The sequence below is a fragment of the Alosa sapidissima genome, chromosome 19 (genome assembly GCF_018492685.1).
Source record: "Alosa sapidissima isolate fAloSap1 chromosome 19, fAloSap1.pri, whole genome shotgun sequence".
Taxonomy (NCBI): Eukaryota; Metazoa; Chordata; class Actinopteri; order Clupeiformes; family Clupeidae; genus Alosa; species Alosa sapidissima.
This window is the reverse complement of record NC_055975.1, coordinates 6687978-6703695: the sequence shown is the minus strand read 5'-3', so window position 1 is coordinate 6703695 and position 15718 is coordinate 6687978. Positions and strand designations below refer to the sequence as shown.

The 15718-nt window shown below is 41.5% G+C and overlaps 1 protein-coding gene across 1 annotated transcript; it reads left to right on the top strand.

Moving 5' to 3' along the window:
- The first annotated feature begins 336 nt into the window (after positions 1 to 336).
- wdr43 (WD repeat domain 43) lies at positions 337 to 14765 on the top strand. The gene is made up of 18 exons (XM_042071959.1): positions 337 to 660; positions 1955 to 2089; positions 3043 to 3164; positions 3440 to 3560; positions 3670 to 3788; positions 3945 to 4047; positions 4153 to 4217; positions 4336 to 4513; positions 5980 to 6066; positions 7148 to 7279; positions 7703 to 7846; positions 7999 to 8085; positions 8453 to 8484; positions 8572 to 8635; positions 8765 to 8878; positions 10193 to 10262; positions 13567 to 13625; positions 13857 to 14765. Exons 1-18 carry the CDS (start codon positions 412 to 414, stop codon positions 14004 to 14006), a joined length of 2031 nt encoding a protein of 676 aa, XP_041927893.1. The 5' UTR covers positions 337 to 411; the 3' UTR covers positions 14007 to 14765.
- Positions 14766 to 15718: the final 953 nt, after the last annotated feature.

The following is a 15718-nucleotide window of genomic DNA, read 5'->3' as shown; positions in this document are numbered from 1 at the left end:
CTCGTCTTGTAAGGGATCCAGCAACACAATGTAGTTGCTGCATAATGGGTTGCTTAGGCTACATAGTGTGCTGCTGGGTGATGCCTAGAGACAGGCATTAGAATCAAGACAGTGCCACTTCAGTATTAAAGAGCTCATTCTAAAATGGATGTCAAACCTACTTATCTGGTATTATGCCAAAAAATACAGAAATTATACACCCATTTCTTAGTTATAAACCAAGACAGGTTGTGTCTACGCTACATCCCTCGTCCACCAATGTGTCTGAATTCAACGTCTTTATACCCCTTTATATGTCGCTCCGTTCGTATTCACCCGCTCCCTCTGAAATGTTCATGTGTCCAATGAATCGCCCCTCGGGTGGGGTGCTAGTGCGCCTGCTCCCCGGGTGATAACACGTGTTTCCTGACCATGCGTCTTCCAGAATACGCAGACGTACGCAGCGCTTCAATAATGGCGGCCGATGGAGGGTTTTCGTCGCAGATGCTACCCTGCGTTTTCTCCCCAAAATCACATCAATACTTGGCACTGTGTGCACAGGATGGTCGACTCCGTATTTGGAACACAGACAGCAAAACCCTTCACCAGGAATATGTGCCTTCTGCCCACTTGAGTGCCACTTGTACCTGCATAGCTTGGGGACCATGCCGAACGGCTAAGGTATGTTGGAGGCTAGATAGAGCAGTTCTCATGGGCTGGTGGCCTAGTCAACCACGCTGCCGTTTTAAGTTTGTACGATAACTGTCACATATTTTTACTGGCAATAGACGCGTGGACTAGAAGATTTGCTGTTGTAATATTACTTGCAATGCTTAGCGTTCACTGTCTTCGAATCAAGTCATAAGTAACCTTAATCAACATGCTTAGCAACTAGCTACATAGCATCAGTAAAGTTACCTCCAGTAGGACGCACATGTCTGTCGCACATGTTCGTTCTTAAAATGGCCACATAAGAATTTCTACATACAATTAAATATATTCTTCATTAGATAGCTGTGTCTGATTATTTAGAGAGTAGCCGTTTGATTAGTCTAAAAATCCAGTTTTGGGCATGTTTCGATAACAGTAGTTTTAATTAATGTGGAAGGTGCTAATGTTAGCCAAAACGTTAGCTAACTTGCCGAGTGAAAAGTTGAACAATTATACAATGGTTAGCTGACTTCAAATAACCGTAATCAACATCTATAGTGTGTCTTTGCTTTAACATTAATTATTTAGCTGTCGTGGCTGTACATGGTTATGCTTAAATTGCGTCCTGTCTTCGTGGACAAGTAAGAAGTAATATCTAAACGTCTATGCGTTAACGCCTGGATAGTTGGAACGCAAATATCGTTTCATTGTGTGATAACTTAGTAGCCAGCGAGAAGTGATCTTAAAAGTGACAGTTTGCGTAGTACTAGTCTATCATTTACATTGTAACGTGAGTTGTCATTGTAATACAACAGAAGAAACGTTTTGTAACGTTGCCTATTGCATCAACAAGTGCAAAGAACTTCTTGATAGAAATGTGTAGGATAGCATTGTCAGCAGTAGACTGTCGGAAAAGGCTGTGATTCCTTATGTTGAGAAAATGGCATACCTGAGTATTCTAACCTTTACGTTGAATAGACAGGCTGTCAACCTATGGCAGCCCTATACGTTGCATGTTAACTTTTAAGTGAAAGTAAAGAATCATGCCTAGAATGCAATAAGAATGGCTTTTTGTATACAATGAAAACAGGCAATTGGGAAAATTGTGTCCAACATCTTAAAATGTTCTAGGCTGCGATTGTCTTGTGTAGATCTTTCGCCATAGCTAGTCTGAAAAAAAAAAACGGCTGAATTGCCTATTTACTGATGTAGGTTTCCATAGGAAAGTTTGGTAACTGGCCATATGATAGTATTCAGCCCTTAAAATCAGAATCAGAACCAGAAATCGTAATTGACTTATGCTCCTTCATGTGCATGGTCCTAGGAGGGACCTCAGAGGAAAAAGAGGAAATCGGAGGCAGGACCGCCAGCGGAGACAACAGATCTGCTGGCACTGGGTACGGCAGCAGGCACCATCCTCATCTACAGCACAGTCAAAGGGGCCCTGCAGTGCACATTGGTAAGACAGAATTCTTTAATATATTTCTTCATACATGTTACAGCATATTGCATTGCTTGTAGGGCGCACAATCAAACCATTTTTTAATAGAAATGGTAATAAGTTTTTCACAAAGGCAGCAGTTTGCAACTCTGTCCCAATGGTTAATCTTGTCACATCTATGGTGGAATAGCAGTAACGTCACCAACTGACAGTTGGTTTACCTGTGTTCGAATCCCGCCGCTGCGATTCAGTGTCTTTGGATAAAAGTGTCTGCCAACTATCAGTCAACTTTATAACTATCATAAAGTTATTGTTATTCATGTCATCCTTCTCATGTGACAGGCAATGAAGCTCACCTAACAGGAGTGTTGTATACTTACAAGGCATGCTCAGCAAGTGGCCCAACTTTAAGTGAAATTTAGATGATTGAACTATAGCTTGACTTATAAAAATATTACAAATCAATTCGCTATTGCAATATCTTTCAGAAAAATGGAAATTAGTAATTTTCCCCAAATCATGTAGCCCTAATCGCTTGGTAGTGATAAGAGTTACAGGCTTGTAATTCCGTAGAATTGAGCCAAAGTCAGCCTAAAGCCACCTCCCTCTACTTTTGTCACTAAATCATGACCAGGATAAACAATCACAATGTATAGGTTGTGCATATTGTATAGTAGTTGATTTGAATACTGCATTTTTAGAGCAATTTGTATGCTTATGCACTTATTCTACAACTTAATGCATGCATCAGATGCCCCTGTGGTGTTCTGGAGATTAGGATAGTTATACATGTTGAAAGCTATTTTTTTGAAATGGCACTTAAGTAAATAGAACCAGTGAATGTGTGTGTTCATTAGCACATGGACTCTTTTTAAATAGGCCTATCCTTTACCATTGAAATTGTCCATGCATATATTTCTATATAAGTGTATACAAGTGGACTTGTGTGCTGACCTCTGTTTGTTTGTCAGGATGGGGGTCATAGTGGGGCAGTGAATAGCGTGCAGTGGCATCCAGAGGAGAATGTGCTCTACAGCGGCTCAGATGATGCACACATTGCGGAGTGGGACCTGCAGACAGGCAAAATGCGCTGGTAGGCATTGCTGTAACCATTAGTCATTGTATGTCTGTGTGCATATGGTTGAGGGCTGTTTGATATTTTTGTTCACTTGTTTTCTTTTGTCATGCATGGTGTTGACTGTAGACAGTTGTATTTACACAAATTACACTTGCTTTAGGGTAAACAAATGTGAAACTAGATTAAAGACATTTTATTACCAGAAATTTGCCAGTTGACCATTGCTAGGTTTAACCATTAATAGGATAACTGATAATTGAGGCTCATTGTCTTTGCATGGGTTTGTTTAGTAAATGGAAGGCAGATCGGACAGCAGTGACAAGTTTGTGTGTGAGTCCCAATGGAAAGCTGCTTCTCTCTGCCGGCATGACGATCAAAATGTGGGACTTGGAAACCAAGGAGGTGTACAGGGTGAGAGTCTTTAAGTCTCAAGCCTTCAGTATTTAGAATACCAAATGTATAACTTCCGAGGAAAATAATAAAAGCAGCCTTTAAATTGACATTTACCTTTGTTTGACAGAAATTCACAGGTCACTCCACCATGGTTACGACCCTGTGCTTCGCCACCACACGGCCACCCGATAGCGATGGCATGTACTTCCTCTCTGGGGCAGCTCATGATCGACTCCTTAGTGTATGGTAAGTTATGGTCAATGGGAAATGATCACAGAACAATCACTCAAAGTGAAGAACGCCTGTATGAGACCTCAAGCATTACCTACCGGGGAATTTATGCAGAAAATTCATCGGTTTAGATTTTTTTTTAGTGAAGATTTGTTTGTTTGGCTCTCTTAGGCAAGTGCGCTCCGATAGGAAGGACAAGAACGCCGTGGTGTCCTTCACTCTGACAGACGAGCCGCGGCACATTGACCTCCTCAAATCCGACAGCAAGGAAGAGGTAAGCATCAGGCCGAGCCATTAAAAATGCCAGGCGGAAAATGTTACCTCAGTGTCGGATTGGTACTTGTTGAAACTGGATATAAGAAGTCTTTCCTTTTTCCAGGCTGTGCGGTTAGCTGTGGTATGCAAGGATGGACAACTACATCTATTTGAGCACTTTCTCAATGGGTACGTTTGATCACTGAGCTAGTGACGATCGCCTCTCCCTGACATTTCCCGTCTAACACAAATGTTCTTACAGATCTAAGTATTTGTCTCCTTTTCTTGCCCCTCCCTCTCTCTCCAGGCCGTGTAAGAAGCCCCTCTCTCCAGGCTGCTCAGTGCAGGTGTCCAGTGCTGGGGGTAAATCTGGTGAAGATGACACACCAGTGCCCGTGCCCCTGTTGGCTGCATCCCTCAACTCCGACAAGCAGAGCCTGCAGCTAGCATATGGCAGCTACCTTCAACCAGTCATTGAGACAACGGTGAGCATATGGAGTCTGGCATGTTTTATGTTTTTGTTTACATGGTATGTGATTTATCTGATAGATAAGTCATAAGGTGTGGGTTGGACTGACTTGCCTATTGGTAAATGTAGAGAAATACTGAAAACTAGCTCTGAGGGGTATTCAATCAACCTCGCTAATGAAGGATGCGTTTAAGAGAAATAGCCTGGCTTGAACTAGCATAGACTTTCACTTGGGGCTGAAGCCGTTCAATTGACTCAAGTTAGTGGTATCTTGGCCTCGTTTATTCAAGCGAGGTTTAGGCCAGCTTCATCTCTGCTCGTGCACGAGGTAGAAAAGTACACCAAAACAGTAGATTGACAAAAAGAGGATATATTTTGTAAAATAAAGGCAATACTAGAGGGTTTCTGTTCGATTTACAAGCGCCATCTACAGGATTTTCATCGAAAGTCATTAAATTGAACATCGACAGAAAAAAATTAGATACTTGCCTTGGGACTACATACATTGGAAAATAATGAAAGCATACATTTAAACAACAATGATCATGGTTTGAAATCATCTGCTAGTTTGATTGTCTTCAATCTTGAACAATATGAGTGCATGAATAAATAGTATAAACTCAAGGCTATTACAGAATTATACCTTTGGCTTGCATCAGACATAATGTTGCCCACTGGCATATTTACGGTCACTGAACAGGCTACCAAATGTGCATGACACTTTATCAACAGCAGGACATGTCTTTCATTAAAGAGTATAACTAAAAAGTTCATGATCAAGGTGCTAAGCTATGTGGCCTACACGCTTTATGTGGGAAGCAAACCTGCACACGCACAAATATGATTCCTTTATTTTGCCGTCTCGCTACGCGTCACACCATCACAGAACGCAAATGACGCAGAGTAGCAAGATTCCCAGAACCACGCATGTCAAGTTAAAACATTTAAAGTCGCATAATTTTCATAAATTCTTTGGAGCTAGTGAATGTGTAAATCCATGCTTGGTGACCCTGTTGGAAAAAAATGTTTCTACTTCTATTTTTGAAGTTGTAGGCTACAGGTGACTAAATCACAGGTTGACGGAACCATCTTTTTGGACTCGTTTCCGACTGATTGGGTTTTTTTGCAACACAGCTTAATTTAGCTTATAAGTTAACCTGCTACGGACCAGGTTAGTTCTGTGGCATAAATTCCCATAGTTACCATGCTGGGATTCACGTAAACCACACTAATGGAACGGAACTCACTAAAATTAGCGAGACTTATCGAAATAAGTGAGGTTTGGCCTTAAGCGAAGTTGATGGAATACCCCTCTGGACTGGCCTATAAGCTTATTTTCTTACACCATGCTTAGAATATCTCCTTCATTCAAAGGTAGACTTGTTGGTATGAAATGATTCACATTTGAGCACATGCAGATGGACACAAAAGGTGTGTGTGGGCAGCAGTTGTATGATGTATCTTTGATGTGTTTCCCACCAGCCCGTGAACACAGCAGAAAGACACATATGTCTGGTCCGGGACATACAGACAACATTGTCCCTCTCCATAGATACAGCCATCTCCATGGTAAGTAATGGTTTTCTTTTGGAAGGAGAGTGATTTGTATCATTTTTAACTACATGCGGCATACCCCATGCTCATACTGTAACGGATGACTGATCTGATCTGGTTAGAGGTCATTCCGTGTCAAATCAGTTAAAAGGTTGTTGCTGCACCGTCCGTGATATTGTTCAAACCTTGTCTATATCAAGAATGAGTCCCAAAAGCAAGGCCTGCAAAATATTTCTGTTCAAATCCTATTTTTCCATATTATTTTCAGCCCTTGAAATTACTACAGTTTTACAACCTGAAAATCACATTGTCTAGTAAGCCGTGTTTGGGCATTAATATAATGAAAAGTATTATTCATAACCAGCCCAAACTTTGTACGGCCTATAGGCATTTAGTGTACAAAGTGCTAATGTACCATAGATAAATAAATTGAGTCAAAATCATGCCTCAGGGCCAAAAATGAAGGTATACTGTATAACCAAGTGTGTGTATGTATGAATGAAACATGGTACATCATTGGCACTTTATATACGAAATGACTATAAACTGAGCTATTCACGCGTTGATTTTCGTGTTCCTACTAGCTACTCCACATACCATTTTAGTCCTATGAACACCAAAGATTTGGACAGGCTAGGAATAATACTTTTCAAGATATTAATGCCCAAACAAGGCCTCCAAGATAAAGCATTTCTGAGAGTGTAAAAAGTATACAAAGGGTAAAAAAATGTATGAAAACATATTTTACAGGTCTTAGTTTTGGGATCCAAATATTAGGTAGACAAACTTTGAGCAAATTCTGAGATGGTGCAGCAACCATTTTCCTGGATTTTGTCTGATTTGACACGGAATGACCCTTATATCCACTACAAAAAAATTAAGATTAAACCCATATTTTAAACTATTTAATCATAGTGACCTCTTTTCTGTTCTGTTGAACTGTGTAATTTAACCATCAGTGTGTAGCCTCTGCCTCTTCCGCTGCCTGACTGTAATGGTGAATACACTGTTCTGGTGATAGATGGCCATGGTTTGTGTTTGTGCTTATGTCTATGTCTGTCTTGTATATGACTTTTGTTGTTGTTGTTCATTTCAGGTGAAAACTCCAATAGTCAATGAGAAAAAAAGTAAAGTCCTAATTCCTGGCCTGCCAGGACACCAGGCACCACTGAAATCAGCCAAACAAAGCAGCCAACCAGAGAAGAGGAAGAAGGGCACCCCGACTGAGGTATGTCATCGAATCAACTGTCATTAATTACATATTAATTAAAGGTACCATAGGCGAATCATTTTTTGTCACTTCCAGCGAAGATCTCCTCACAATCCACTAGCTATCCCTTCTGGGGGTACACTGTAAAAAAAAAAAAAATAAATAAATAAAAAAAAAGCTGGTCTTCGTACACAGCCATGGCTCCATGAACTGCAAGCAAAATGGAGCAAGCCTGTTCCCCAAACCATAGCAAAACTGCTCCAATCAATCATCAAAAGGGGAGGTGGAGGGTAGTTTGATCCCTGGTGTTTTGTTTATGGAAGATGTCATGTTTGTTGATATTTAAACTAATTACTTGTGCTACCTTTTACTTCACATTATGGCCAATGCAGCAAGCACTAATACGACATTGTGTTTGTCTGAATGTCTCTAATCCTGCAGATGACCATCGAGGAGCGGCTGGAGCAGGTGGAGTTGTCCGCCGCAGGAAAGGGAGGCGAGAAAGGGATCTCCACCCTTCAGACAGACAGCTACGCTGTGCTGCTGGTCCAGGGACTGGAGAGTAAAGACAAAAACATCCTCAATGTGAGTCCCAGCTGTGAGCCACAACTTTGGCTCTGTGTGCATTGTTTCCCTTGGTTTACTTTGGATGCCTCCGTCACTGTTCTTACTAAAATGCAAAATTGTTGTTTGAACTGTTGATGCTGACTGGAAGTTTGGCCTGTATATTTTCACAGAGAATATTCCAGATTCGTAAGGAAATGTTGATCAGGAATACGGTTTCCCGAGTACCCCTTCCTGCTATCTTGCCGTTATTGGAGGAGGTAAGTGTCTTAGACCTGTATGATTGGCTATCTGAAGGTTTTCCTTGAAGCAGAGAAGGCCCACACATTGCTTTTTTAGTTTGAAGTAAATGGTCATTTTCATGCTTTCTCTGTCAAATCGACGAATCACTATATATTACTAAAATATTGGGTATTACAGATTGCTATGATTAATCTTATGATTCATCTCGGTGTTTTGTGCTCTGCTGGGGGTGTTGGACTATTTGCTCTTCTTTGTGAATAGTTTTATGACATATTTATTACCTCCGTGTCCTTTATTGTAAAGTGTATTGGCTAGAGGGTGTTATATTTAATACGCTTCTGCATGTCACAAGATGGTAATGAATGAATTATTTGAATTCCCCAGCTTTCGATTAAGATACAAGGACATCCAAACTCGTAAGTCAGCCATATCTCTCATTATCTGTGACTTACTTTTACTGCTTCATTCTGTAGTCCCAACTCCGTCTCTTTGTGTACTTTCAGAGCTCACGCGGCAGTTGATTGGCTAAAGGCTGTATTGACGCTACACACATCCTATCTGTCATCAGTAAGTACAGAGCTACATCATGGGTCTTATGTAATGCACCCATACAACTGTGTAATCATGGGTCTTATGTAATGCACCCATACAACGTATGTGTATTATGCTAATGTTGACGTTGTCTTTTAATTGCAGTTACCAGATTTGGTGTCTCAACTTGGAAGGCTGTATCATTTAATTGAAAGCAGAGTGAAGGGGTACCAACAGCTACTGAGGCTCCATGGCAAACTGTACTTGTTAATGACCCAGGTACACTTCATTTTTTAAATATTGTATTTAATGATAAACATGTTCAGATCGGTAACACTTTATTTTAATGTGTCGCTGTTACAGTGTACCTACCTAATTAGGTACAGTGGTACAACCTGTATAACAACATGTACTATCATTGTACTTGCATTATGTATTTGTGGGTACCTACATGTAGTTGTTACATTGTAATACTGAGTGCTTTTACAAAACTTTGCCAATTTGCCTAAATTTTCATCAGAGGCAAAGAGCTGACGTGAGACCTGCTGGATGGGGTAAATCTGGTCATGATAGATTTGATATACAAATCATTCTTAGCTCCAGTCAAGACCTCATTGTCTTCAGTGTACATGTAACAGTTGTGCTGCTACAACCTTGTTACTTACAATTACTTACATGTACATATGACATGTATGTTGTGTCTTCGATGTCTTGGAACAGGTCTACTAATTCACTACATAGTACTACATATATCAACTGTGTTGGTACACACGTATTGCTCTTTAATACAGTGGCATAAACCCATTAAAATGAAGTGTACCAGTTAAGTACTTATAATTACATATTGCAGGTATGTTGTGTCATTGGTGTCTTGGAACATGTCTGCCATTACCCTACATACTGTAGTACATGTATCAACTGTGTTGGTACACATTTATTACTCTTTTGATACAGTGGAATAAACCCATTAAAAAAAGTGTGCCAGTTAAGTACTTACATGTACATATTATATACATCCTGTCATTGATGTTATGCATCCTGTAATTGATGTGTTGAAACGTGTCTGCTGTTACACCACACAGTACATGTGAATTAGTAGACCTGTTCCAAGACATCGAAGACACAACATACATGTCATATGTACATGTAAGTAATTAACTGGTACACTTCATAGGTTTATTCCATTGTATCAAAGAGTAACAAGGTTGTAGCAGCACAGCTGTTACATGTACACTGAAGACAATGTGGCCTTGACTGGAGCCAAGAAAGATTTGATATACAAATCAATCATGATCAGATTTACCCCATCCAGCAGGTCTCAGGTCAGCTCTTTGCCTCTGATGAAAATTTAGGCTGTTTGGCAAAGTTTTGTAAAAGCGCTCAGTATTACAATGTAACAACTATATGTAGGTACACAAATACATAATGCAAGTACAATGATAGTACCTGATAGTACATGTTGTTATACAGGTTGTACCACTGTACCTAATTAGGTAGGTACACTGTAACAGCGACACATTAAAATAAAGTGTTACCAGTTAGAGAATTAGCATGAAGCTTCTGTATCTTGAACATTCCGTAATTGTCCACTAGGTGGCTACAAGCAGCAGTGGACATAATGTAAATGAGCTGGACCACACAGCCAAGCTTGTGTATGAGGAAGGTGAGTACCATGTTTTTTCAAAGTTTGTTTACCTTTTAATGTTGCTATTGGTACATTGATGTAAGTGTAACAGACTTTTTCAGTTTTACATATAAGCCCATACATCAGTGTTGTTTCTAAAGCATTCTAAATGCTGGGTAACATTAACTTGGCTTAACCTACATGACACTGATAAGAAAGTTGAGAATGTATGCTGGCGTTTCACTAAGAGGAAAGAAAGAATGACCTAACATGGTGGCATTAGGGTAACAACTGCATGTTTAGCAACTCGACAGCCAAAGCAACCAATCTAGAGTTGAGTTTTTCCTTCCTAATGACATTTTGGTATTAATGCTGTGTTTTGTTAAACCAGTATGGTATTTGGCCCACCGTAGGCGAACACAGATTCTGTAAAATGAAAAGACAAGGACAGAACAGGTAACCTAACAAAAAAAGTTACTATAAGTTACTATAATCTAGAAGGAAGTGGTAGTGCACTGTCTCTTCACAGATTGGCAGAGAGCTAGCAGTCATGTTGGGCAATATTGATGGTTTTCAAAGTTGTTGCCATTTTTCCTCTGAAGGACTAACTCAGAAAAAGATATTGATGATCTGGGCCCTAACCTAGCTGACTTAGAGAAGGGTACGTTTCTCACAGCAGAGCACTGTTGAGCTTGATAAACATGAGCTTCTCGAACTCCTCGTCTGAGATCCTGGCGTTATTTGAATACATAGCGGGCACAGGAAGAGCAGGGATGGCCTGGTGCCTAAGTGCCAGTTGTGCCAACTGAGGGAAGCGGTGTTGGTTGCCCCGCCAATAAACCAGCGGGTCGTGGTGGTAAGGGATGCAGGGCTCCAGCAAATAAGTCTCCACCTCATCCTGGGTGTCCGGCTGGCTGTCCTGGGGTTCATCCTCAAAAAACGGGAAGAGGCTTCTCTTCTTGGCCTGGGTCTGCAGGCTGGCTGCCGTGTCGTCAGCACTCGGGGCGTTCCTCTCGGCTCCACCGGTCAGGCCCAGGAGGTCCTGCCGCATCTGCAGTGCCCAGTCCCCCTCACACCACCGCAGCTTTAGTCGGGGGTCCAAGGCCGTCGCTCTCCGGTAGCACCATCGCCGCTCGAAAGGAGTCAGCCACTTTTCCAGCGCCACCTCCAGAGCGACGACCAGCTTGTGGTTTTGCTCCGTTGGTGACCTCAGGTGCTTCCTGATTCCCTGGATGGAGGGAATGACCAGGCTGGCAGGCACCACTCTCTCCCTTCTGAGGCGGTCTGTGATCTCCTCAAAGGGCTGCAGCGTGTGGAGAAAGTCCTCCAGCAAGGTTCTTTCAAATGGGCTCACATTGAAGCTGTTAACGTTTGCATGTTGGGTTTGCCGGTCCCCAGACTGACCAAGACTGTGCCTCACCTCTTTTAGTTGACTGGTCCAATCTGAGGCTTGTTGGATGTTGCGGTTGTGTCCTTGAGCAGCCTTGGAGTAAACTTTAGCCAAGGCATTGGTGGTAGCTTGTGATGATGCTGGCAAACTATCCCTAACAACCAGCTGGAGAGCTTGAGCGAAGGAGGGCCCAGGCTGAATGTTGAGTGGTGCCGTCATGCTTCCTGGTGTCCGTTCACCAGCTTCTGTCTCGTATGCTGCGTCTTCATCATCCTCCATCTTTAATATTCCCCTAGTGATGTTTCCATCTCTCTCCGTTTGCTGAAACCCGGGGAGGTTGATGACACCTTGTGCTGGGCTCTCACTCAGCAAGATGATGGTCTCTCTGGAGACATTGTATTGGGTCAGCACATTGTCAATCTCCTTAGTAGTACTAACTCTCAGCTGTTGCCCACATGTACGCTTGCAGGAGAGCAAGACTGATTTCAAGGTGTAGTTGATGACCAGGTGTCCAGTGATGGTCATGTAGGTGAATTCCATTGCATTCCAAACATCTACAGTCAGACAGACGCTCTGTGCGGTGTTGGAGAGGGTCTTCAGTTTGTCCTGTAAAAAGCGGGTCTGTTGATCCAGAAGTGTGTTTGCAAAATACTCCCCGTCAGGCACGTTGTAGCAGGGCTGAATCTCCTGTATGAAGGAGAGGAAGAACGGACTTTGCACAATAGAGACGGGCAGTTGCTCCCCGGCAATCAAATTGACCAATGCCTGATTGCCAAGTATCTGACTGGGATCATTGCTGTTCCATTTGTTTGGTGATTGTGGTTGGCTACATGTGGGTTCTGTGCCAGGCCATTGGTCACTGCTAGAGGAAGGACCCAGTGGTATAGAGGCGTGTTTCCTCTGTAGGGTAGACAATATGATGATGAGTAATTAGTTATGACATTTAATCTGGCTGCATCCAGAATTGCAAGATATGTATAATATGTATTCTAGTCTAGTAAGATATATCTTTGTAACATATTGGGGATGTTTCTGAATATATTTTGCAGACGTTTTTTATCGAAAGCGACCTTCAGAATTAGAAAAACATTTAGCAAAAAGTGAAAAGCAATTAACTAGAGTATGCGCGCTAGAGTCTCTAAAGTATAACAAAACGACAGGGAAATTTGTCAGTCTCCCTTTGACAGATCAAATCATGTATTTGCATAGATGCACTGTGATGAGGATCTAGAGCCATGCACTGTTAAAGGTAAAAGGCACACGATAACTACATATGGTTTTTAAAGTTTTGCTGTAAATGTACAAAGAAACATATAAAACAGTCACTTGAGAAGGTGAGTTGACTTTACTTTCTGTAGAGTAAGCACAGAGGTTTTAACAGGAAGATGGGTGAATACCTTACCTTCATGTGGTTGAGCAGGTTGCTGGTGGCTTTCCTGTTGAAACTCATCTCTAGGGGACAGTATTTGCAGCGAGCCTTGCACACCAACTCTTTGTTGTCTGGAATGTAAAAATGGTCAAAGACCACAGAGACTTTGCGCTTGGACATGGTCCTTTATTCTCTCTATGCTGCAGGGCTGTATCAGAACATGTTTCTGTTTAAATAAACAGTCGACAAGAAACGTTAGCACTCTCCCCCAACACTTACTTTGATTGGCTTAATGGGATGTCCCTCTTCTCAGTCAACCAATCATGTTGCAGTGCTGCACTGGCTTGTTGGCAAGTGCGTCATCTCAAATGCAAATAGTCTGCAGAGAGATTCAAATGCAAATGGCTCTGCTCCCCCATCACATTGAAATGCAAATCGGAAAGCTCGCCAGAGGAAGGGCCTTTGTTAAATTCATTACCTAGAAAAGATGTAGCTCTTCTGTATTTCGGCTTTTTCAGGAGCTTAGCCTGATTTAAAGTATTTTTAGCAGTGCTGTTCTAATGACACTGTCCATGATTTCCCAGAGTCCTCTGATGAAGACGAGGCTTCAGGAGATGAAGGACTGCCTGAGGATGAATCAGAGGTAAAAGATGCCATATTTGCACAAATATTGTCAGTGCATATTTGTAAATGCATGCATGTCTTTACAGTTAACGCTCACGCTCCCCTTGTTCCACAGTTTGAGTCTCACAGGTTTCCTTGGGAACAGCACTGATAAACAATTGTTTTTTTATGCATGTTTAATGAAAAAGATTTGGGGTTGCCATACTCGGTAGCATTGCATTTAGAGATTTTAATTTCCTCTCTTCCATAGAACTGGGAGGAGGATGAAGATGATGACGGGGAAGATATGGACACAATGGAGGAGAGACAGAATCATGCTGACGAGGAAATGAGGGAGGATTCTAAAGCAAATGGGGACGAGTCGGACTTGGATGCAGAAAATGAGAGTGAGGAGGAATGAGTGTTCAAGTGAGCTGAAGAGAGGAATTAAAAAAGGACCTGCAAGATTTATATATGCTTTCGTTTAATTTCCATGTTTTGATTTTATTTTAACAAAACAACAAAAAAAGAGAGTTTTATAGAATTTCAATGATGGCATCAGTGGCTGAAGCACCTCCATCTCAGACATGTCTTGTGACCTCCTAATTATGATGGAGAAAACACCCCTCTTTGGAACTGATGCCGCAACCTTGTCCCACAAGACTGTCTTTGACCCTTCTTCCCTCCTCTCCTTACTGCCTGCCCAAACTTTGTCACCTTTGGGGATATGTGGTCAGCTTTCACATAAACACACATACATGGCGTGCTCACACACACACACCTCCCAACATGTGAAAGGAGTGTGGATGTGGTTGTCTATATGTCCACATGCAATCTGTAAAATTGATGTGTGCAGCGCATTTGTATTGAGTTTCCCTATGCTTACGACAGTTGATTTGGGATTAAAAACAAATTCTCTGAAACCATGTTCTGCAACATCTTTTTCTTTTGTTCTTTTTTCATGTTTTTCCTCCTCGTGGGCTGTTAATGCTGGACAAGCAAATGTGTCTCCATTGAATGAAATGTGACGTTCATTTGGATGGACTTCTTTGGACAAATGGAGGGATTAATAATATTCAATGAAAAGGTTGAAAATTCTGTGAATTATTGGTTTCTTCAAGTACATTTGAGGCAATCCCTGACCATTGTACAATTTAAATAAAATTCCCTTTGTCCTGCTTTTGGTGGTAAATTTGTTGATTTCAATTAACTGAATCAACTAATTGGTGCACATGCCAAAACCTTGCATTCATTTCTCAGTAATTCAGTTAGCAAGTCTATATGAGAGTTACATAAACTAAACTATAGCCACAAGCGGCAATGGCGGGCCCGAGCACCTGCGGGCTGCAAACTGTGACATGTCGGAATCCAACAAAGCACCGACATGGTGCGTTTGTGAAATGTACATATTTGATGCGTGTGCTATTTGTTTTTTGTTTTTTCTGGCACATTCACTTGCTTGGCCAGGTGGGGGCACAATGCAAGGCAGGCCCATTGGGTGTCATCATAATCATAATATATATTAACCTGAGAAATTTCACACCATTCAATTTAAGCAAAGCACATTTCTGATACACTTTTTGGTTGGCCAGATGGTGGCGCTATGCTAGGTATGGAAATTACACATGTGAATATCACAATAATGATATCCAATATTTTATTAACTTTCAGATCAATCACCAAAGGCATTGTCCATTTCTGGCACATTTCCTGCTTGACCAGGTGGTGGCGCTATGCCAGGCAGGCCCATTGGGTGTCTGGATATCATCCTAATCATAATATCTATTAACCTGAGAAGTTTCAAACCATTTATTCAAAGCATAGAACATTTCTGGCACATTTCCTGCTTGGCCAGATGGTGGCGCTATGCTAGGCATGTGAATTACACATGCGAATATCATCACAATAATATCCAATAATTTATAAAGTTTCAGATTAATCAGTTAAGGCATTATCCATTTCTGGCACATTTCCTGCTTGGCCAGGTGGTGGCGCTATGCCAGGCAGGTCCATTGGGTGTCTGGATATCATCATAATCATAATATCTATTAACCTGAGAAGATTCAGACCATTCATTCAATGCACTGTGACTTTATGACACATTTCCTGTTAATGTGGTGAGGTATTAAAACC

What these genes read in the sequence shown, in the direction of transcription:
- wdr43 (XM_042071959.1), top strand. Translation starts at nt 412, where the DNA reads ATGCGTCTTCCAGAATACGCAGACGTACGCAGCGCTTCAATAATGGCG. An exon ending in TCTTGCCGTTATTGGAGGAG is followed by an intron (nt 8,086 to 8,452) that starts GTAAGTGTCTTA and finishes TGAATTCCCCAG; the next exon opens with CTTTCGATTAAGATACAAGG. An exon ending in TGTACTTGTTAATGACCCAG is followed by an intron (nt 8,879 to 10,192) that starts GTACACTTCATT and finishes ATTGTCCACTAG; the next exon opens with GTGGCTACAAGCAGCAGTGG.